The sequence below is a fragment of the Sus scrofa genome, chromosome 10 (genome assembly GCF_054392235.1).
Source record: "Sus scrofa isolate SSC_HxYL_T2T_F1_AM1 chromosome 10, Sscrofa_HxYL_maternal_Yorkshire_Landrace_v2.0, whole genome shotgun sequence".
NCBI classification, from domain to species: Eukaryota; Metazoa; Chordata; class Mammalia; order Artiodactyla; family Suidae; genus Sus; species Sus scrofa.
This window is the reverse complement of record NC_139392.1, coordinates 65,842,697-65,866,372: the sequence shown is the minus strand read 5'-3', so window position 1 is coordinate 65,866,372 and position 23,676 is coordinate 65,842,697. Positions and strand designations below refer to the sequence as shown.

At 40.8% G+C, this 23,676-nt stretch overlaps 1 protein-coding gene across 22 annotated transcripts in view; it reads left to right on the top strand.

Annotated features, from left to right (window-relative positions):
* The window catches only part of MKX (mohawk homeobox), a 76,630-nt gene that overhangs the window by 4,833 nt on the left and 48,121 nt on the right, over positions 1 to 23,676 (top strand). For 17 of the 22 annotated variants that reach the window (XM_084979960.1, XM_084979946.1, XM_084979948.1 and 14 more), the window contains 2 exons: positions 8,064 to 8,217; positions 8,667 to 9,002. In XM_084979960.1, the coding sequence (XP_084836086.1) occupies positions 8,064 to 8,217; positions 8,667 to 9,002 (490 nt within the window). Of the gene's footprint in view, positions 1 to 8,063; positions 8,218 to 8,666; positions 9,003 to 9,521; positions 10,740 to 23,676 lie in introns of those variants that run through there. The other 5 variants (XM_084979955.1, XM_084979958.1, XM_084979959.1 and 2 more) reach the window with 1 other exon arrangement.

The window sequence follows — 23,676 nt, the reverse complement described above, 5'->3', positions numbered from 1 at the left end:
GGCTGCTGTGTTTCTCCTGGGGTTAAGGAGAGGCAGGTTTCAAGTGCTTGGGTTACTTTGTCGAATGTAGAGAAATGGTGTAAGTTTGTTTCCTCTCTAGGGATCAGCGCTCCTTTACATTTCACAAGGTTATTTTTCCCCCCTTCATTTTATCTGATATTCACAAAAGCAGGGTGAGGTAGAGCAGGTATTAGCAGCATTTTGCAGATGAGTTAACCAAGGCAGGAGGAGGGTGTGTTATTAGGGGTAGAGGTAGGCCTGGAAACAGTGTAATTTCAGATCAAATGCTCTTTCCATCACACCAGTTTTCTTTGGTAAATAGAGTGACAGGAACTTTTCTGCATGCAGATAGAACACATTTCCTCAGAAAGAAGAGGAGGAGCTAAAAGAGCTGAGAAGTCTCATGCATTATCCCAGCCCTGCATCACTGCATTTGTGAACTTTTGGTCATTCTGTTAAAATTATAGTAAGAACCCCAAGATAAAGGAGAATATTTAACTATTAGATAACAAAAAATTGCTTTCCAGAGTATTTAAGATTGTCATTTTAGGAATTACTGGAAGGTTTGACAAAGCATGAAAATTGACTTGTATTCAGTCTTATTAAAACTGTAATATGCATTTGTCTACTTATTTTCGGTATACAGTTGTAGTGAAAAACATCTGTTTTGCTTTATATTAACAGGCAGTAGTATTAATAGTGATTTGCTGCAGCACTGGAGGGGATAATTAATTTAGTGTTCTTGGCTTAATATCTATTTGACATAAAACTATGAACTTTCAATGATTTTCAAAAGTAGTTCTTAAATAAATTACCCCAATCAAGAAAAACTTGACTTTTGAAAATAAATGCGTACTTTCAAGTTTTAGTTTAAACCTGTATGCTATTTATTTTGAAAGTACACTAATTTATAGAGCTATTTAAATATTTCACTGTGATGTCAGCAATAAAACATCAGATTATTAATTACATTACATAGTTCCATACTTAATACTTGCCATTCTTTCATACGGAGAGCAAAAAATGTTTATGGCATACTTAGGACATTTTTAGTTATGAGAAGTATTAATTGTCATTACCAGAGACATTTATATTTTCATGTGCAGTAGGTTTTTTTGAGCTGCAATATAAGTAGTTGTCGTTTTAATACAGAATAAGATTATTTTCTACCTCTAATGATACAAGTACACGTAACAGTTCTTTTTACATTAAAATCTTGGTAAGACTATTGCATTTTTCTTTTCTTTTTTCTTTCTTTTTTTTTTGTCTTTCGTCTTTTTCCACAGCGTATGGAGGTTGCCAGGCTGGGGGTCTAATTGGAGCTGTTGCCGCCGGCCTACACCACAGCCACAGCAACACCACACCCGAGCCACATCTGCCACCTACACCACAGCTCATGGCAATGCCGGATCCTTAACCAACTGAGCGAGGCCAGGGATCGAACCCGCAACCTCATGGTTCCTAGTCGGATTCGTCCCCACTGCGCCATGACAGGAACTCCAGACTATTGCATTTTTCTAATTTACATGAAGTTTTTATTCATGTAGTAAAAACTTTTCCCATTACATTTTCTTTTACACTAGTCTTCAGAAAATAAAAATGCACACAAATGTATAATTTTTAAATGGGGTAAAGGTAATTATTTATAATTTATACTGGTTAATGATCCCCAAATTTTATAATAAGTAAAGTTGGTTTCTGGAACGCTAAAGTAATAAATGGACAGAATGAAAATGTATAGAGTAACCTTATATATCATTCAGTTATTCTCAATTAGGCATAATGGAATGTCTATGTAAGAAAGTATAAATTTATGAATATAAGGGGTTTGTTTAAGTCAGACATGTATTAAACATCCAAAGCAAATTCTGACTCTATGGAAACCAAATAAATTATGTAAATACATTTTACTTCTGGGGGAAAAATAGCAAGCTGTGATCTGAATACAGCTTTTGAGCCCTGCAAATTAGACCCCTGTTTTAGGAGTCAGGTTCTCCCACTGAATAAATGTCTCCCGTGGAGTCAGGCTGCTTGAGAAGAGTGATCACGTCTTATTCATTCTTATGCACCCTTTTCCTCCCAGCCCAGTACTTTCCATAGAGAAAACTATCTGCACATGTCTGCAGACTGAGTAGGTTCTAACTGGGGAATACCACTGTCATCACCATGTGACTTCCCGAAACGTCTTCCTGAAAACGGGAGAATGTCTTGAAATCAGACTAAGATCTAGTCTTAAAAGCCATCCCATTCCAGGAAAAACACAGAGGGCATCTCATTATCTTTATTTAATATGACACGTCTACAAATCAGGCACTAGTATGACTCACTTTATTATTTTCAGTATATCTGGAAATATGTCATATTGTATGTCTGTAGAAAAATATCTAGGGTTCTCCTTATTACTGGCTCCAAATTCTATTTCTTGCTGATTATAATACCTCCTGTCTCTGCTTCTCATAAGCGATATCAATAAATTATCAGCATAATTGTTAACAACAATTATGTCTCACATTTGAAAATTTCCTTAACAACAAGACTGTCTCACATTTGAAAATTTCTTTTACATCTAACGTTTTCCTTTTGGTTGTGTGCCGTACTGCCATAGTTTTCGTAAGAAGGACTTTTGCCTTATTTTGCCACTCTTAAATTGACAAGGAAGGGTGCCAAACCTGGCCAGCAATCTCCATTAAGCCTAGGAACAAAAAGCTGAAACTGTACTGGAGGGAATTTGTTTAAGACCATAGAAGTTACTTTTCCTGATAAATAGACGCTCTCAGGACAGTAATCAACACCTACATTTTATTCATCCTGGAAAGATGAAACAGAAAGAGGTTATTGACACAACTTTCACATTTTTCTACCCCTAGACTTGGCAGCTTGTCTTAAGGTGCTATAACTGTTTGCATTATTAACCTGGCAAATTGCTAATAAGACATAAGCATTTTAATGAAATTAACAGGGAGATGATTTTTGTGTTTGTATATGTGTTTTGACTTTAACCAGCCAAAATAGTCCACTGGACATGACCATTGTTCACACATTCTAAAAATATATTTTCTACCCTCAAAATATAAACTGCTTTATTGTGGAATGATATAAAGTGATGTTCAGTTGGGGTTTTGTCTTTTTGTAGGATATGGAGCTTCCCTAGGGAATAATTACCTCTGAAGAAGTTGTTTTAAAAAGGGCAAATGGCTGTATCAGGCTTCACTATTTCTCATGTTTCTGTATATATATATTTAAAATATATGTTTTTTTCCTGGATTATGAGAGTGAAATGTCTACTCTGGGTGATTTTTTCCGTGATCATAACACAGGGTGCCATGCAAGTGGAGTTTGAGATTACATTTTAGTGATTGGATTTAGTTAATCATAGTAGAAGGTTCAAATCCCTGTGCTACGTCCACGTGCCATTTGGTTAAATCTGCTGTGTTGTGAGATTTTGCCCCTATGTTGATATAGCTCTGTTTTTGTTTGGCGTTGAGTGGTTTTACTGAGACACATGTGCAGTTATCAACAATAAGGATTATGGCCACTGATAAATATTCAACAAAATCTCAGATTAGTCTTTCTACATTATTCTGAGTGTTACACTACATAGCGGAGAAATAAGGTGTTTAATATTTCAGTTGAATAAACAGATATGAGTTGGTAATTCTGTGTGTTCACAGGTAGACAGATGCCGGCATATCCCGTTGGGTTTACCGTAATGATTGCTCTGTCAATATGATGAATGTAAACACTTCTGTTAGAGTGGGATGAAAAGTACTTAGTTTTCTCTTCCAGCTTCTAGATATTTGGTTTTCTAAGCGTTCCCTATAAAACACAGTGTTTTTAAAGCTCTGAGTTTGACATTAAGATGCTGTTGCAGAACCTAGCCTTGCTCAGAAGGCCTGTTTCATGTAAAATAGAATTCAAGAGAATTTGAATGATAACCTGGAGGAATCCATAGTAAGTTAAAGGTAGAAAATTTGAACTGACTGTTTTTACTTTCAGTGAAACAGATGGCATTTGCATTATATTCATCAGGAAAACAATTGCAAAATAATATTTAGGCAAATTTTCTCACCAGCTATTGTCTGCTGTTTGCACACCTTAACACAAGAAGATATTAAACACCCCAGACTATAGCCAGCCCTTGGGTTGTACTGTAAATTTCTGATAATTTACTGGCAGAGTAAATATATTGGCAGATTGGGTACCAGTCAAATTGATGAAATCAGTTTAGAAACAGCTTGTGTTAGATGCCAGCAAACATTTATGGAACATCTTTCATGGTATAATGAATATACTCTGGTAAGAACTATGAGTATGTAAAACATAAAAAGGATGTGACTCCCGTATGTGAAAAATTAGTTTATCCCACGTGATATTTATAGGTCCCCATGTTTGTATGTTAAAATTATAGTGTATTAATGTTTTTTGACATGAAAAGTCCATTGCATTTTTATAAAAATATGAAGAGTTTCATAAGAATTGAATTTTACCCTATGTGGAACTATCTGTGGGCTGTATTAAGAGCGAAGGTCCATTAAGATTTAAGATTAGTCTCTAAATTATATGATTAGTAAAGAAAGTCCCCAAAAGAAGTTTTGGAGTTGGATTCTAATAAATACAAGTGATGTAGACATAGGTGAAGTCGTAGGCCACCTTGGGTGAGAGGGACAGAGAAGGACACACACCTACCGGATCGCTAAAGGGTGGTGGCCAAGAGGAGAGGTAGGTTAGTACCAGCCGTAACAGAGATGGGTTAACACTTTTGCAGGAGAGCCTGGGTGGGCAGTATTCACAGATCTTAGTTCTCAGCGTTGGCAAGGATGTTAGGAACCATCTCATGCATTTTATAGATGAAAGGTTTGAAGTTCTGAAAAGTCGATCGACTTATCTAAACTCACACAGCAGGACTTCCCGTTTTGGCACAGCGGTATCCTTGAGTCTGTGGGTTCGATCACTGGCCTCGCTTGATGGGTTAAGTATCCCGCGTTGCTGTGGCTGTGGCGTAGCCGGCACCTGCAGCTCCGATTTGACCCCTAGCCTGGGAACTTCGATAGGCTACCGATGCAGCCCTAAAAAGCAAAAAAAAAAAAAACAAAAACAAAAACAAAAAAAAACAAATAAATAAATAACCTGTCACACAGCATGTTCTTAGCCAACTCAGAACAGGAAACCAGGTCTGTCCATTTTACAAGAATCAGAGGCTATCAGGTCATGGGTTGGATTTGAAAATGGTGATTAAGTCCCAACAGGGCGTCAATACTTGAAATTGATGGTGGTTGTTACAGTCCATTCAGGTGGATGGAGTACAAGAGAAGGATGTTCAAAAAAATAATGTTCTAAAATTCCCAGTTCGTCCCTATGCTGTACAGTGGGGGGGGGGGGAAGTGTGTTGAAAATAGCAATAAAAAATAAAATAAAATAAAATCCCCAGTTCAAGGGATGTGGACGGACATTTTGGCCATGATTGGGACTGTGCTGCTTCCACGGTGCAGGTTCACGCGTGTATTGTGGCGAAGCATGGCCATCTCTTCAATGCTGGTCCTTCTGTATGTGCAGGGACAACGTGTATTCATTCTTAGCACGGAACTCGGTGTCTAAAGCACAAGAGCTCCTCAGCCTGTGTTTGTTGAATGAATCGTCCCAGAAGTTGTAGAGGCGGTAGGTTTGTAGAGGTTGGAGAAGGTAGAATTTAGAGTCAGACTGAACCATGGTCATAATGGCACAGCTTGGCAGAGAGAGGGGGTTGGTAGAGACGAAGGCTTTTGAAATGCCATGGTGAGATATTAGACCACTGCACAGAAACTTGAGAGGATAACGATCATTGCTTAAGACACAAAGGGAAGTAATGTGAAATATATCTATGTATATGTGTGTGTGTATATATATATATATATAGATATATTTCAAATGCGATATAGTTTGTGTAACTATAATTTGGGAAAGTTCCCATGTTTTACCCATGGGGAAAAAAATGAAAAAATTGTTGTTTTTTGTTTGTTTTGCATTTTAGGGCCACACCCATGGCAAATGGGAGTTCCCAGGCTAGGGATCCAATCAGAGCGACAGCTGCCGGTCTACACCACAGCCACAGCAACACCAGATCCGAGCCGCATCTGCGACCTACACCACAGCTCATAACAACTCCAGATCTTTAACCCACTGAGCGAGGCCAGGGATCGAACCCAAAACCTCATGGTTCCTAGTCGGATTTGTTTCCGCTGCGCCATGATGGGAACTTCAAAAAAATTAGTTTTTAAAGTAGGATTCACCACAGATTCATTCACTAATTAAAGCTTGAGTACTATGAGAAAATTGTGTATTTATAGTATAAATGTAAACAAAAAAACAAAGAAAGAAATTCTAGTGCACGCATCACCACACAAACAATCATAGTACTGTGGGATCCTGTTCCGGAATAAATAAATTAGCAGAAAGACATAATCCTCTTTCCATGTTTTACCCTTGTTACTAAGGCAAATAATGGCCTTTCAGGGTGTGTGTGTGCGCGCGTGTGTGTATAGCTGATGGTACACACTGATGATAGCTTGAATTTAAAAAGAAATGTCAAGTACCATGTTAGCCTCTAGAAATACAGTAACACCTTAAAAAAAAACAGTGGAACTAATTTTGTTTTACAGTGTTCATTTCTTTGGCAACACCTGTTTGGAAGCACTTGCGTTTTAGCTTCAAGCTGAGTATTGTTTGGTTCCTCTCTCTCTCTCTCTTTCCTTGTTTGATTGCTATCTCTGTCTTTGTCTCTCTCTCCCCCGCCACCTTCTCCTTGTCTGATTGCTCCCTTTCTCTGTTTCTCTCTGTCTCTCTCCTCCTCCCCTTGTCTGATTGCTCTGTCTCTGTCTCTCTATCTCTCTCTGTCTCTGTCTGTCTCTCTCTGTCTCTCTCCCCCTCCCTCCTCCTCTCCTTGTCTGATTGCTCTCTCTCTGTCTCTCTATCTCTCTGTCTCCGTCTCTCTCTGTCTCTCTCCTCCTCCCCTTGTTTGATTGCTCTGTTTCTGTCTCTCTGTCTCTCTGTCTCTGTCTGTCTCTCTCTGTCTCTCTCCTCCTCCCCTTGTCTGATTGCTCTGTCTCTGTCTATCTCTCTGTGTCTCTGTCTGTCTCTCTCTGTCTCTCTCCCCCTCTCTCCTCCTCCCCTTGTCTGATTGCTCTCTCTCTGCCTCTCTCTCCCTCCCCTTGTCTGATTGCTCTCTCTCTGACTCTCTCTGTCTCTCTCTCCTTGTCTGCTCTCTCTCTGTCTTGCATGCTCCCATCTTCTTCGTCACTGAAGGTGTCTAGGGTTTGGTCCTTGATCCTCTTTCCATTTGTCTACTGTCATAACTTCAGCTCCCGGTCCCGGATCTGATCTACCTTGCCCTTAAACCGCAGATGCCATTTTCATTTTCTTGTGACACATCTCACCCGTGTACTTTTTTGGTGCCTCAAGCTAATCATTCCCAACCAGACCGATCGTTTCACCCTGAAGCAATTCTGCTTTCTTTCTTCAAGTGGCACTGCTTCTCTTGCTTACACACGTTTGCTAGCTCAGGGTCATTTCTCATTCTTCTGTCTCCCTCTCCCATCCCAGTGTCTCTGGAATTTATGTGACTTGTATTTGTTCCTGTGGAAGCACACTTCCCTACCTGTTATCCCTGAGATGTTCCTTCAAAATCTAGCTAAGTTTCTCCTGACATCTTGAGCCACATGGGAAAGTAACCCGTCCTTCCGCTGGGCTCCTATAACATTTTATGGTAACGCCTCTGAAACCATGTATCACATTCTTCCCTACATTAGAGTCTAGTCTCTCTTATTAGACTGAGCATTGGACAGCAAAGCCCCTTAACATTTTCTTATTCCCAGAACACAGTCAGTGCTCAGTCAGTGTGGTACATGCTCAGAGCATTCGTTGAATGAATAATGAACAAATAGGAATGTCCAGTACGGTCAGGTCCTGAGACTATTTAATAACCAGAGATCAAGAAGAGAGGCTTAGATCCTTTCTGGTAATTGTAGCAAAGTCATCGCACGAGGGATAATGTCTTATGTTGTGTTAATTGAGAAATACAACTTTTTTAGGTGTCAAATTGGTTTGCTAATGCAAGACGTCGGCTTAAGAATACCGTTCGACAGCCAGATTTAAGCTGGGCCTTAAGAATCAAGTTGTACAACAAGTATGTTCAAGGCAACGCTGAGCGGCTTAGTGTAAGCAGTGATGATTCATGTTCTGAAGGTTCGTTAATTTTTTTTTTTTTTAATTTTGCTTTCTCTGCTCTGCCTCTGTAATGAGACGCTCACCTCAGATGCTATTTTTAAGGCCGATCCTACAAAACATGACGATGCTGTCACAGTTCTTTTTTATGGCAGGAGGTAACTTCGCTTTTACAATACTGTAAATGACCAAGCGAATTATGGCTCTTTCCTCTCGTTCATAGATTTATCATGTGTCAGAATAACATTTTCTGTGAAGTGTATTAAAATTAAAATACCGAAGGGAGAGATTACCTAGATTTCTGCTTTCCTTTGCCTGAAAATTAATCTTAAATGTCAAAGATAATTTTATTACCCTTTAAATAGTCTTCCTGTGTGTATTTTTTAAATCATTAAATATATAACAATTAGGGGGCTGGGGAAAAGCATGTGTAAGCACGACCTGGTGATATGTTTTTTCCCCCCCCGTAGATGGAGAAGATCCCCCACGAAACCACATGAATGAAGGGAGCTACGATAATCCAGTTCACCATCCTGTGATTAAAAGTGAGAGCTCGGTCATAAAAGCTGGCGTGAGGCCCGAGTCTCAGGCCAGCGAGGACTATGTTTCGCCCCCAAAGTACAAGAGCAGCTTATTGAATCGTTATCTTAACGACTCTTTGAGACATGTCATGGTCACAAACGCTGCCATGATAGGAAAGACAAGGCAAAGAAACCACTCGGGATCTTTTAGTTCCAATGAATTCGAGGAGGAGTTGGTATCTCCCTCGTCATCAGAGACCGAAGGCAACTTTGTCTATCGCACAGGTGAGTGTGGGCTCTTTGTGATGCTTTGCTTAAAACAGAGTGAAGCCTGCAGCGGAGGGCTCTCTTTCGACAAGTGCAAAGGCATGGTTTTTATCGCTTGTGCCCCAGGTTATGCCACATATTGCCCAGAATTCAGCTGGAAAGCATTTATTTTGCTCTTACGCAGTAGATGTGCTGGTTAGTAGAGGATGCTCTCCTGGAAAGTGTTCATTCTCAATAAAAAAAATGTTAATCTTTGCGATAAACCTTCTTTGAGGAGAGATGTGTTGGCTTTAAATTATAATGGAAGAATGTCCCAGATTATAACCCACTGTGCCAATACTTAGTATTCCATCTTTTCTCTTAAATTCTGTGATTGCTAAGAGTGATGGAGAATGGATAGAGGCTAGCACGGGTGCCAAGGCTTTTGTGAAGGAGAAGCGGAGGTCTGGCTCAAAGAGCTTTGGAAATTTTACTTTTCTTCCTGAAAAGCACAGGTAGGGCTGATAAACAGCTTTGAAATTTTTTCTTTTCGTGCAGAAATAATGAAGCGATTTCTCCTTGTCCAGAACGTTCAAGTTCAGTAAAATCTTCTTTCTTGACTTCAGTTTCCTGAGAGTTTTGCTTGTAAGGAGTGTTTGAGCCATTTGCTTCAGTTCAGAGGATTATGTTTGTCCTACATCTGGTGTAGGTGGAGTTCAGGTCCTGAAAATGCCAGCCAGTGAGATTTAGAAATGTCACCCTGGATTAACTTCAGGAAGCGTCGTCCAGCCGTATCATGTCACAGATAAGAAAGCCCAGATCAAGAACACACAGCTCACAATATTGGAGCTGAGTCTGCGCCAGAGGTTGGAGCAACATAACTATATTATTGTTTTCATTACACATTTGTCATTTGTTGAATAGTTGTGGCATTCTAGATTCAATGCTGATGGCTATGCAGCTACTTTTAACTACATTGAAACCCTATAATATCAAGGAGCTTGATGTGTGTGCAGTAGAGCTTTATAAATAAATTTTTTTTTTTGGTCTTTTTGCCTTTTCTAGGGCCACACTCATGGCATTTGGAGGTTTCCAGACTAGGGGTCTAATCAGAGCTGTAGCTGCCAGCGTGCCCCAGAGCCACAGCAACACAGGATCCTCAACCCACTGAGCGAGGCCAGGGATCAAATCTGCAACCTCGTGGTTCCTAGTCAGAGTCGTTAACCACTGTGCCATGACAGGAACTCCTATAAAGAAATTTTGAGTTGGTCAGTTAAAGTATCTTTAATGTTACTTAGCCAGAAATCTGATTTTCAGGTGTCTACAAGTATATACAAGATCCATCATCTCTGAGGAGTCAGAGGAAATCTTAATATATTTTTAATGACTTAATCTCATTTTCTGTTTGTATCTCCAACCCGAACAAAGAAACAGTGAAAACACCTCCAAACACGCAGAAAAACAGTCTTGTAAGTAGTAATTGTTCTGGTAAGAAGTAATAGATGCAACAGAAGATGGTTTAGCCAATAATGAAAAAATTTAAACTATCCACTAATACCTAACTGATGTGGCCAGATTAGAACTTGGAAGTAATTCAGAGCTTTATGAGTGTTTATTTTCAGAAAAAGGAAAATAAGTCATCCAAGTACAGATAATTGAAAAAAGAATAAACAGAAAACAAAAAAGGTAAAAAGGAAGGCTGCAAAATAGATAAATAAATCAAGAGTCGGCTCTTTGAAATAAGTAGTAAAAGAAACAAGCCAAAACTGACACAAATGAAGGTCGGAAAGAAGAAAGAAGCTATAGCAATCAATATATCGTTATTAGAAATATTTTTTAAAATTATGATATAGTACTATGCACAATTATTGGACAGTCTGTTATATGCAGATGTGTGGATGAAGCGAATTGCTATTATTCACACAAATTAAATCATAAATTCATAATAAGAAAAGTTTAAATGACTGCTGATGTGGAAAAATTAAAGTTTTTAAGAAAAGTCCATGCCCCAAACACATGACTTGATAGATCCCTTGAATTTTTTCAAAGTCTGAAGAAATAATTGATTCCTCTATTTTATACCTTTTTTTCTGGAACGTATGAACGCACAGAAAGTATCTCAACTTATGTGAATGTCATTCTAATCCCAAACCAGGTTCTGATAGCATAAAAGTCAAAATTTTGGTTTGTGATACTGATACTGACGATGACACGACATGGGAAATGTTGCCAATGTAATAAATGTTAAATGAAAAAAATTTTCAGTTGTGGCTACACTGAATATAATTATGACAAGTGTGTATGGACAATAACAAGGAAGATAAAAAATGAAAATTTAATGAGGTGGGGTAATTGAAGGTCTGTTATTTAAAAACTTGTGACAATGCACGCTCTTTTCAAAGGTGACAAAGTGTAAAGCCAAAGAGGGACGAGCATGCCTGTGTCGTTGATGCTTTTCAGAGTGAAATGGCTTGGACATTTATTTTTATTAAAGCATTCCAAATGCACTTGGTCCGTATTATGGACTCTTCACTCGCCAAGTTCTATTTTTAAATAAAAAAACCTATTTTTTAGTTATGCAACGATGAGAAGGCAGCCTAGACACATCAACTTCTGGTTTTTCGTGCATGCGTGTCAGCTGAAAAAGAACGGAATAAAATTTTTGGTTTTGTGGATGGAGAATCAAGACATACTGGTGGGTGTAAGGCTGGTCTGTTGCGTTTCAGACCAAAGCAATAAATGGCATCTTCTGTGGGAATTAGTGGCAGGGCTGCTCGGTTGTAGCTGGGTTCCCACTCTTGCATAAATGGTAGGACAGGGGATCTCAGTAAATGCTTACTGAGCAGCTGCTTTGGTTCTCTCTGGCACGCAGGCTGATTCTGAATTCCTTCAGTTCCTTCTGGTTATAGCTTTCTTTCCTCACCTGAACAGCCATCTTCTAAGTCTTCTGTTAAACACCACTCCCCTCTTCACCCTAGTTCTACAATAGTACAGAAAGTTCAGCTTTGAAATTCTTTTTTCAGAAGAGATCACCTTTAAATAGAATACATAGGTTTATCTGTGCGAAGACATTGTATCCATTTTTCCATCCAGTTTTGTAAGACAGTTGCTATCTCATGATGCATTTTATTGACTGTTATGGAGTAGATATTTTTATATATTAAAAAAGCCAAATGATGGAGTTCCATCATGGCACAGTGGTTAATGAATCCGATTAGGAACCATGAGGTTGTGGGTTCAATCCCTGGCCTTGCTCAGTGGGTTAAGGATCCTGCGTTGCCGTGAGCTGTGGTGAAGGTTGCAGACGCAGCTCGGATCCCGTGTTGCTGTGGCTGTGGTGTAGGCCGGCGGCTACAGCTCTGATTCAACCCCTAGCCTGGGAACCTCCATATGCTGTGGGAGCGACCCAAGAAATGACAAAAAGACAAAAAAAAAAAAAAAAAAAAAAAGGCCAAATGAAAGAAAGAGTCGGTGTTTGGAAGGATAGTGTATCACGGAATTTCATTTCACTTGTTAAATTCTAGGAGGGAGAAGCCTGATAGAATATAAAGCAGTAATCCTAAATGACAATATTCCTAGACACCTTCCGAATAGATACAAACATAGTTTTGTTGATTTTTTGTGGAAGTATTATTTCTCTGTAACCTGCAGTTACCCATATCGTGCAGGGGGGAAAAAGTGTTCTTTTTTTCAGGGCATAGTAGGCTCTCAATAAATATTGGTTAAAACATTTCTGACAGCAGCGATTATGACATTAGAATCGATCAGAATTATCAAGGTCATTGCTTCTAAATACAGGGATGTAATACATGAGAAGAGCTAGTTGCTCGGTGTCACCTGTTGAGTGAAGTCACCTAAAGTACAATTACAGTCCTCTTCTTTGCGTGAGATCAACAGATGGAAATTTCAAGGTATTTGATGGAGTGGGTTCCCCTCCCACACTGACTCCAGAGCTCCAGCCCGTAGCTGGGCTGCTCCCTGAGGGGTCAGGACACAGCTCAGCCATCATCCCTGCTCCATGCCTGACTCAGCACTCACGTTCTCCGGATGGCACATCCCTGGAGGAGCCACCTGCCATCCGTATCCCCCTTGCAGAGAGAGTCCTCTTGGGAGCCCTTCCTCACTTGGATTGGAATTTAATCTACCCTCCAAACCAACCAAGCCTGTGAAATTTCCTTCTTCAGCAAAAGAGGGGGGAAACCGTTTCTTTTTTTTTTTTTTTTTTTTTTTGTCGTTGTTGTTGCTATTTCTTGGGCCGCTCCTGAGGCATATGGAGGTTCCCAGGCTAGGGGTCGAATCGGAGCTGTAGCCACCGGCCTACGCCAGAGCCACAGCAACTCGGGATCCGAGCCGCGTCTGCAACCTACACCACAGCTCACGGCAACGCCGGATCGTTAACCCACTGAGCAAGGGCAGGGACCGAACCCGCAACCTCATGGTTCCTAGTCGGATTCGTTAACCACTGCGCCACGACGGGAACTCCAGGAAACCGTTTCTAAGAAGCATCCTTGATGAGGGAAACGGCAGGCAGGTCTTGAAATATAACGTGTGGACCGCCCCCCTGTGTTGCAAGCGCCTGAGGACAAGTTCCTTTTCTGTTCTTCCTTTTCACAGCTCACAAGTGATCAACTTCTAAGCGGCTAGTACATTCTAATGGTTCCTCTCTGAGCACCCCCGCTTTCCCAGTGTATGATTCATAAATTTAATCTGCTCCCACATGGCTGAGTGTTTCATCTTGTTAAACTGCCTAAAATCCTTCTTAATTATACACATCTGGTATAGCAAAAACACATTGGCAGATAGAATTCTTTTCTGTGTTCACGTGAATTAATCGGATTAGCTTTCCCCTCCACCTGACTGAGATGAATACCCCTCAAGAAATGGAGATTTCAATGGAGAAAAAGAAGTTTTTGATTTGGTGCAGGGGACTCTTGGGGAGGTAAAGTCCCATTTGGATGGCCTGTCACCGTTGGACCTAAAGAAGGAAACTAGGGATTTTGGTTACTGGGGAAAGAGCAAGGCGGCAGCAGAAAGTAAGTTGGGGAGAATGACAAATAGTATTTCTTGGCTGTGATGACACACCCCCCCTCCGTAAGGGTGAGGGGTACTGTTCTCTTCTCTCTCTTTCTGCACACTCGTGGACTTTGAATTTCAGCCGGTACTATCAGTAGTAAACCCAGCACAGCTCATGAGTTCAGTGAACCATTGGATTAGCCTGGGATTTACAGCCTAGTTTCTTTGGAGAAATGGCACTTTCCGTTCTATTCTTTTTTTTTTTTTTTTTTTCTTTTTAGGGCCACACCTGCAGCATATGGAGGTTCCCAGGCTGGGGGTCAAATCGGAGCTACAGCTGCCAGCCAACACCACAGCCACAGCAACGCAGGATCCTCAACCCACTTAACAAGGCCAGGGATCGAACCCGCAACCTCAGGGTTCCTAGTTGGATTCGTTTCCGTTGCACCATGATGGGAACTCCTTTTTTTTTTTTTTTCTTTGTGTGTGTGTGTGTGTGTTTCCTGTTCTAAATTGCTGACTTCAGTATACACTTAGGGACACGAGGTGTTCATGTATGAGGTGCCGTCATGCCTTCCTACCACATACAAAAATGTTCTAGGCTCACAGAGCCCTGGGTTTTGTGCTAGGCTGCTCATCAAAGAAACCACACTTCAATGAAGCAGGAGAAAAATGGAAAGAGCTGCCCGGTCAGATCTTTTTGAACAGTGCCTAATCACCCCGCACTGAGCTTTCAGCAGTGTTAGGTGTTGGGTGGGAGGTGCAGCTTAAAGAAAGCCTCCTGGTGGTCTAGATAGAGGACCCTTGTCTGGAGCCAGCTGTTAGGGACAGTGTGTGTTTCTGTGCTAGCCTCTCTCTTCTGGAATGTTGTTGACCAGTCAGTCGCCTTCTTTTATTTCCCTTTTTGTGCTCGTTACTTCCTTGTTTTTAGTGAAAAAATTAAGCTTAGCCCTGTTGGATGATTCCAGACATTCTTTTCCTGGCATGCAAATGACTGTTGATGTACTTCAGCAGAGAATAATAAAACCCTCTATCACCAGCCCAGTTGGTGACATTTAAAGGATACTTGAAAGGCTATTCTTTTTTTTTTTTTTTTTTTCCGAGCTTGTGTCTTTACTATAGTAATTCCTCACCTATCAGACCCCATCTGGAAATGAGGCACTCTGCCTAAGTGAAATTTCCAGATAGAAATGGAAGGACCGATTTTAAAAATACAGAAATTTCTGCTCTCGGAAACATGCCGCATGAAGCACAGCACATGGGGTGTGTCTCCGTGTCCTCTCTGCTCTAAACTCCCGCCTCCTTTTTTTTTTTTCTGTACCCCACCCTTTCAAATCGGTGATGTTGGGATTAACCCCAATCCTACACTTGCTCCTGATGCCTTTGAAGAAAGAAGAGTAATGTCTTTCTGATGAGCCTTTTTTTAAAAGAGGGTCTTTCCGAATTCCTTATTCCAAAGCAGTAACCTTTGCAATGAGATTTATAGAAATTCTGACCTTTGGGGAGGTGTGGGGTAGGAGTGTAAAACCTTACGCATGATAGTCTGTGCGCTGTAGAGTGTTAAATATTTACGTGCTGATGATGGCAAAACACGTTCACATGGATTAGTTCTGAAATGTAAATGAGCTCCATGTTTCAAAGTAAATTTTCTTTATGCCACTCACGTGCCACATTCAAAGGAAACTGCCCAAGTGTTCCACCTACTGTTAAAAACTGAGATTCATGGCAGAGAAAAAGAGAACAAATATTGGCATCAGCAGTTTGCTGGCTCCTTCAGGGCTTCGGTTTTCATTCACTTCTCTTTGTTATTTGGTATCATGTAAGAGCCTGAAAAAGTCCAAATGTGGATGCTGAGTCTTACAGCCCCATTCAAGCAACCTGATTTACAAACAAATCAAAAATAAACGAGGGCAGCTTAGTTAGAAAATGTACACATTTTTAAGGCTGCGTTTGATCCTGACATGTGTTTGTCCTTTTATATTGTGTTTCCTCCATGCGGTACCTTAGAATGATAGCAGCACTATTTTCAAATTCGCATGAACAGACAGACTGCTTTCTAAAATGCAGCTGCACCCTCTCATCTTCTTTTGAGCTGATACTCACTGCCTTGTGTGTATTATAAGCTCTCTGAGGCTCTGAAATGGTATTTTATTCATTTTAGAGTCCCCCCCGCTCTCCCACAGCACTCACTATAATGTCTCTCACGTATTTGCTCCGGAACTGTTTCTTAAGTGAATGAGTTAGTGTTTTCATGATTTAGTCCGTCTGCCTCTTAAATCATAAAAGACCTTTCAGTGTACATATGTGTATGTTGATCTGTGTCTGTGAACATGACAAGAGAAAGAAAATGGTCCTGAATAAGCTTAAATGGGTAAAAAATAAGATAAAAGCAAATGCAAAAAAAATTAAAAATGGGGGGTGTGTGGAAACAGAAAGAAGCTTAAAACTATGAGATGTTTAAGAGAATTGCCATCAAAACTTAGAAAGTATGAAATGAAACTAAACCCGTGTTCCAGTTAAAAGAGTGACTTTTAGGAAAATGCGAGGATGATCAATGGAAAAGGTTAGTTGGTTTAAAGAAAATCCACTGAAGAATAAAAAGCATAGCAGACAGGGAACTGAAAACAAGGGTGTTTTTATGGATTCGCCTTCACCAGGGAATGGGGTCTATTATCTGTCTAGCTGGTGCATCACTTTGCAGGTGAGAGTTAAGAAACAAAGCACAGCTTTAGATCTAGTGATTTTAAACCCTCTGCCCCATTCCCGCTCGGGGTTGACATGACCTTGGCTTTTTCAGAATGACTATACGCAATCCTGTGATAGAATCAGAGAAAGCCTTTGCAGAACTTTTACGTTTTTCTCTCTCCCCCCACATGTAAGCGTGAAGAGCCCACACGGTTGACCAGTTTTCCTGTTAAAAACAAGTTTATCAACATGACATTTTGATGCTTTAAGGGTATCCCCTCTATGTTGGCAGGACCGTCTCCTGCCCTTCAGTCTCTTGGAATTGATTTTCTGATGCTCTGTGCATTTCAGACTTGCTGGAGTGGTCAGTCACACCTGGTGCCGTTTCATAGAAGTGCTGGTTCATGTCACTCTATTTAAGACTGTGTCAGTATTTCCATTAAGAGACTTTTTTTCATTCCCTAGGGCTTCTAAATAAGTCATAAAAACTCAAGCCAAACTCAAAGCTGGCATAAAAGGGCCTTTTTTCCTCTTCTCCTATGTATAAGGAATATAAGTGCCTAACTCCCACTAATTCTAAATTTAGTCAGTTTTGTAAACTCTTTACACATTGACAAGACCAAATAAGATCCGTTGACACCTCTCCAGCCTGGCACTGAAAAGGATGTCAAAAAGTTTTTACTGTCTGTGAAAATAACAAGACATTCTATTTAATGAATATGGAGGTGGTTTCTTTTCTTTCTTTCTTTTTGGTGAGTTGCAGTTAGTTTTTCCCTTCTGCTCCCTACTTTGTTTCTAAAATTAAGCAGGTATTTTTCTGTGTCAAAATGTCTTGTTGATGTAACAGAATTTTTACCCAGAATAAATATGTGTTTTCTTCTAGTCCAGAAATGTGGTACTTTTAAATTTCGGAAGCTGTGTTCTTGTTTTCTGTTAGAAATTATCTCACTTTTAATTGTGCGTGTTGAGGAAGCAAAATAACAACAATACTAATTTTGTTCATTTTGGTCAATTTTTTCACATTTGATTTTTTTTCCCTTGGTTTTCAGCTTAGAAGATGGCGTGTTTAAGTAGCAGTTGCACAATGAAACTTTTCTCTCTTTGTTACCTCATTTCTCTTATTTTTCAATATACTAAAGAGGGAAATACTCAAGGATTTTTATAAATCCACTAGTGAACTTTAAAGGATCTTCCAGCTCAATCCTTTAATTTGCAGATTAGAAAATTGCTTTGGGCTCTACACTCGGCATTGAAATTGTTAGTTTTGTTTTTTTGTTTTTTGGGTTTTTTTGAATGTCAGTTGCTGGTTTGTTTGGAAATGTGATCTTGATCACTGGTTAAATCGAATGGCTTCTGGCACTTTCAGGTACTTAATTGACTTTTTATTTTTAAAACACTTGTCATTAGTGTTGAACTTTACAGAATTTAGGATAGGAGTGTGTGTGCTTTTAAAGAAACACTGATCGGGTTTTAATGACCGCAGTGGAAAGCTCTTCGGTGGTAACAGACCTCTGGTGTCTAGGTGTTAACCTGTGGTTCCTGAGGGAAGGGAGACTGGACTGTAGTAGCTCTCTAACAGTGACTGCTGCTGGCCAGAGGCTTCTTGGTGTGTGTGTGTGTGTGTGTGTGTGTGTTGTAGTAGTAGTAGTAGTAGTAGTAGTAGTAGCAGCAGCAGTAGTAGTAGAATCGAACATAGCTGGGAAAGCAAAGTGGCTTTTGGAAGTGACCAGTGGCATCTTCCTCCTGCCTTGGGGCTACCCTCGGGGGATCTTGACTTCGTACCTGAAAGTGGTCTGAAAAGAATCTGAGTAACAAGCCCGCTTGGAAAGTGGTTTGGAGACGATAGATCAGACTCATCTTTAAGCAACAGCATCTCACGATGCTGCGTCTTCCCAGGTGGAAAAGTGAGTCAAGAACTGTTTTTCCCAGTGGGTGAGATGCTCCAGTAAATGCAAGAGACAGTCGAGGCATTCCGGTCAGATTCACCTGTAGCATATCCTTAAGCCAGACACTTGGCTAAAGGCACCTCGGAGAAACTCATTTGCATGGCGACATCGCCATGTCACAGACTCGGACCAGAGGGCACTGCAGGGGCAGGTGGATCTCCGCCACAAGCATTGGACTCCGACTCAGTGCTTTGATACAGTGACCAAGGTGGACATCTTTGACAGAAAGATGTTCCCTTGTTGGTACCATTATCCAAAGCAAGTCTGCCTTTGATCAACCCTCATTGAAAACGAAGAGAATAACGTTTTTTTAAAAAATAGCGATTTTTGAGAGAACTGGTTTGGTGAGATAAAATGAAGATGGGAAAATGATGCAAATGAAAAGGAAACCTTTTAAAGTGCTGAAAGGTAGTCGGAAGACAACCATTCATAAAGCAGGATTTCCAAGAAACAGTTGCTCTTAAGCTTTCACACAGTTGCCCCTGAATTTAAAATTTAGAATTGATAGTCCCTCGGTCGAGCCAGACTCAGGTTACGATGGACAAAGCTCTCAGTATGGCAGGGACATTTCAAGTAAGAATGTCCTGTTCTGCCAAGACTGTCATTATGACACTAAAATGTACCCTTTTACTAAGGGCCAAAATTCAGAGTCGCTGCTTCCAGTTTCTACACTGATTTAGACAGCAGATGCGTAAAAGGCAGAAAGGCATCCGGGATCATTTGTCACATGGCTTCAGGGCAAGAGGATGGCTGTCTGGCAGGAACAAGAATTCCTTAAACGTTACTGGGTCTTACGTTTCTCAATGTAAAATCCCTGACCAGAAGTTGCTGGGTGCCAAGTGCCTTTGCCATGATGTGTTTGTCCAGCACGGAGCTAAAGGGCTGCTCAGGAATCCACCTACCCTTCCCTCGTTTGCAACCAAAGGCTGAGTGTTATCATTGTTTTGCATTTTCCTTTATCATCTTGGTTGCCTTCAGTCTTGCTGTGTTTTTTCCCTCCTTTGCTTCTCTTCTGAGCTGCTAAAGCTATCCAGCTGGCTCAAGAAGTTTTTTTCATAACCTTGTCAGTAGTGCAGTGGGTCTTGTTTTAGTTTTTAGTGTCTCCTGGGTTCCTTTACTTCAGACCTTTTCAGAAAGTATGGCACCAGTTCAGATTTACTCATAACCCTCAGGGACCTCCCGTTTATCTAGCCTGTGTCCTTTTCTTCTTCCAAAAGGTTTTTTAAAAGTTTATTATTTTTTTCTTAAAATGTGCCTTAAAAAGGATAAACATAAATCATCTGGAATAGTAATTCTCCACTATCTTGAAAGGTGTTGGAGGACTATTTCATGGTTACTATGATTGAAGCAGTAAAATTTTAGTTTATAGTTACAATAACTTTCCTCTCATTAGGAAAATATAAAAAAGCTCAACTTTATGATTTCATGACATATTACCAACCCCCGAATACCATTCCTAATCCCCACCCCCTAACACACACACACACACACACACACACACACATGCTAATAGGAAACTCAGAGAAGAGCCAGAAAGGTAAATGATCTATATTTGACCTCACTCTCTCAGGTGCTTGAATTAAAATGAGAGTGGAAAGCCCTGGGCAGAGGCTCAGCAGAAGCAAGACAAGTTGAATATATATTTTGACTCTTGTTAAATTTCCGCTGCTTCATCTGTGGTTTGGAAAAGGACTTGACTATGCCCACATTTTCTTGCCAGCCTCCCTCCTTACCTGACCTGAAGTTACCCACTTGGAGATTAAGCTGCAAGAAGTTATCATGTGAAGAGCAGAAAGCACTGCCTTAGAAATCAGGAGCCCCGCACAACTGCTAGCAGCTGGGTCTAAGTTTAAGACACATGCCTCTATTAACCAGGGCATTGGTTCCTTTTAGCCTTTAAACCAGGGCTTGTGAGAAGCTAATCCATAAGTACCTCATTATCTTTGATAATCTGGGATTCTGTGACGTTTTTAGGGAGAGAAGGAAGCCCACAGTTGGCTGAAAGTTGTAGTTAAATACAAACTGTATTATCTCTGTTAGAAATAGAAGTTGGCCTCTGAGCAACCAGACAGGAACATCACAAAGGTGCTCCAGGCAGCAGGGCAGCAGTGCGCCCCCTGGTGGCAGAGGCAGGACCTGCCCAGAGAGGGTGCTTGGCACTGCGCGGGTTAGGAGGCAGAGGGCAGGACAATGGTAAACCTGTCACGTGTTCTTTCTGTCCTGTGTCATTTCTGGGAAGACTCCCCCAAGAGTTAGAAGAGTTGGCTTCCACATTTTCTTCTACTACTTTTGTTATCTTAATCATAGATTTTTTTGTACAACTGTAAATTATATGAGGTAAGGACCTGCTTTTTTCCCCAAACTGATAGCCAGTTGTCCCAACACAACTTCCTGAGTGCTTCCACCTTTCCTTATTGATCTCAAAAGCTTCCTTTAATAGATACTAACTTCCTTTTTATGTCTATTTCTTTTTTTTTCTTTTTAGGGCCGCATCTGCGGCATATGGAAGTTCCCAGGCTAGGGGTCGAATCAGTAGCTACTGGCCTACACCACAGCCACAGCAACTCAGACTCCCAGCCGCATCTGTGACCTACACCATAACTCAGGGCAGGACCAGATCCTTAACCCACTGAACAAGGCCAGGGGTGGAATCTGCATCCTCGTGGATACTAGTCAGGTTCTGCTGAGCCACTGTGGGAACTTCTTATGTGTATTTCCAGATGCTACTGTATTCCATCAAACTTTAAAGATGTCCCTCTCTCAGTGGCTCACTGTTTTCCTGACTGTAGCTGTGTTGGACGTGCTGACACCTGACAGGCTAGATCTACTTTATTGTCATTTTTTCTCAAAATTCTCACCTCTACGCTCTTGAATGTCCTTTTCCGTTTGAACTTTGGAATAAGTTTGACAAATTCTGTTTCAAAAATTCCATTGAGGAGTTCCCGTCGTGGCGCAGTGGTTAACGAATCCGACTAGGAACCATGAGGTTGCGGGTTCGATCCCTGCCCTTGCTCAGTGGGTTAAGGATCTGGCGTTGCCGTGAGCTGTGGTGTAGGTTGCAGACGTGGCTCGGATCCCGCGTTGCTGTGGCTCTGGCGTAGGCCGGTGGCTACAGCTCCGATTCAACCCCTAGCCTGGGAACCTCCATATGCCGCGGGAGCGGCCCAAGAAATAGCAACAACAACAACAAAAAGACAAAAGACAAAAAAAAAAAAATTAAAAAAAATTCCATTGGAAATTAATTTGGTATAGCACTGAATTTACATGTTAGTTTGAAGAATTCGGGGGGGGGCATGCATTCCTGCAGCATGTGGCAGTTCTTGGGCCAGGGATCTAACCTGCGCCACAGCAGTAACAATGCTGGATCCTTTACTGCTAGGCCACCAGGAAGCTCCTAATTTGTGGAGTTTTTTGTCCTCATTATCACAAGTCTTCCCACTCAGGAACTTGGTATATTTCTCCATTTGTTACGATCATTTTTCTTGTTATTCAGGAAATTTTTGCAGCTTTCTTTACATAGGGTCTGCCTATTCCTCATTAAGTTAACTACCTTTTTTTTTTTTTTTTTTTTTTTTTTTTTTCCTTTTTCTTTTTCCACCTCCTTTGGCATACGGAGTTCCTGTGCCAGGGATCAGATCTGAGCTGCAGTTGTGACCTATGCACAGCTGGGGCAATACCGGATCCTTTAACCCACTATCCTGGGCCAAGGATTGAATCTGTGTCCTAGCGCTGCAGAGACGCCGAAGACCCTGTCGTGCCACAGCGGGAACTCCAAACTACTAGATCTTTTATTTTGTTTTTCTTACTGTTTCTCTTGTGGATGACTTGTCTGTTACACTTCATAACAGGCATCACTGGATGTGCAGACATCTGTTGGGTTGTATACATTTTTTTTATATCCAGCAGGACTGTCAAGGGACATGCAAGCCTATAACCTTGAAATGGCAATAGTTGTAGGTATTATCCTCCCTCTCCCCTCCTCACCCCCAGTTATTGCGTGGTATCGACCAGGTTTTCCAGAACAGTGTTGAATGGTAGCAGTGACGGCAAACATTAAAGGGAATCTTTCTTATATTTTACCATTAAGTATAATTTTCATAGGAGGTTTCTGGTATAATCACTTTACCACGTTAAAGGGTTCTCTTTCCATTCCTAGGTTAATAGCGGATCCCCCATCCCAAACACACACCTAACTCATAGCACTTACCAGATGCTATTTCAGTTTTTAAGAGCACCCTCTAGTTGCTCTGCTTTAATCTATTTATCTAGACTAAATTTCTTAGTGGTTAACTGGCCTCGAACTCTTGGAAAAAGTTCCATTCCATCACGACTTAACTTTCTTTCACAGAGATTTCTAGGTTCAATTTATTAGCATTTTTATTTAGTAATTTTATATCAAAATTCTCAAGTGAGGTTTGTCTGTAATTTTCTTTTCTTTTCTTTTTTTTTCTTCCAATGCTGTCCTTGCACAGTTTTGATATTAGAGTTAGGCTGGCCTTGTGGAATGAGCTGGAAAGTACTTCATCGTTTTCTCCTCTGGAAAAGCTTAAACACAGCATGGATTAGCTCTTCCTGATACCTTGACAGTTTGAAAGCATTCCCCTGTGAAATCTTGGCCTGGGGTTCCTTGGTCCTCTTGTGTTCCTCTGACATTTTTCACCTTTCTTCTTTATTTTATGAAGTTTCCTCAACTTTTTCTTCCAGGCCACCAATTTAGCTTTCAATGCTGCCACTTCCATTCAATTAATCAAACTTTCTATTGCTGTTTTAATTGTGGTATCATGTTTTTATGTTCCAGGAACATCTTTTTTATTGCGTTTTAGAGCAGCTATGACCCCTGTGAAAATCAGAAGTTGCCTGAGTTCCCGTTGTGGCTCAGCGAGTTGCGAACCCAACTAGTATCTATAAGGATGCAGGTTCAATCCCTGGCCTCTCCCAGTCACAGATGTGGCTCAGATCTGGCATTGCTGTGGCTCTGGCATAGGCTGACAGCTATAGCTCTGATTTGATCCCTAGCTTGGGAACTTTCATGTGCCGTGGGTGCGGCCATAAAAAAAAAAAAAAAAAAA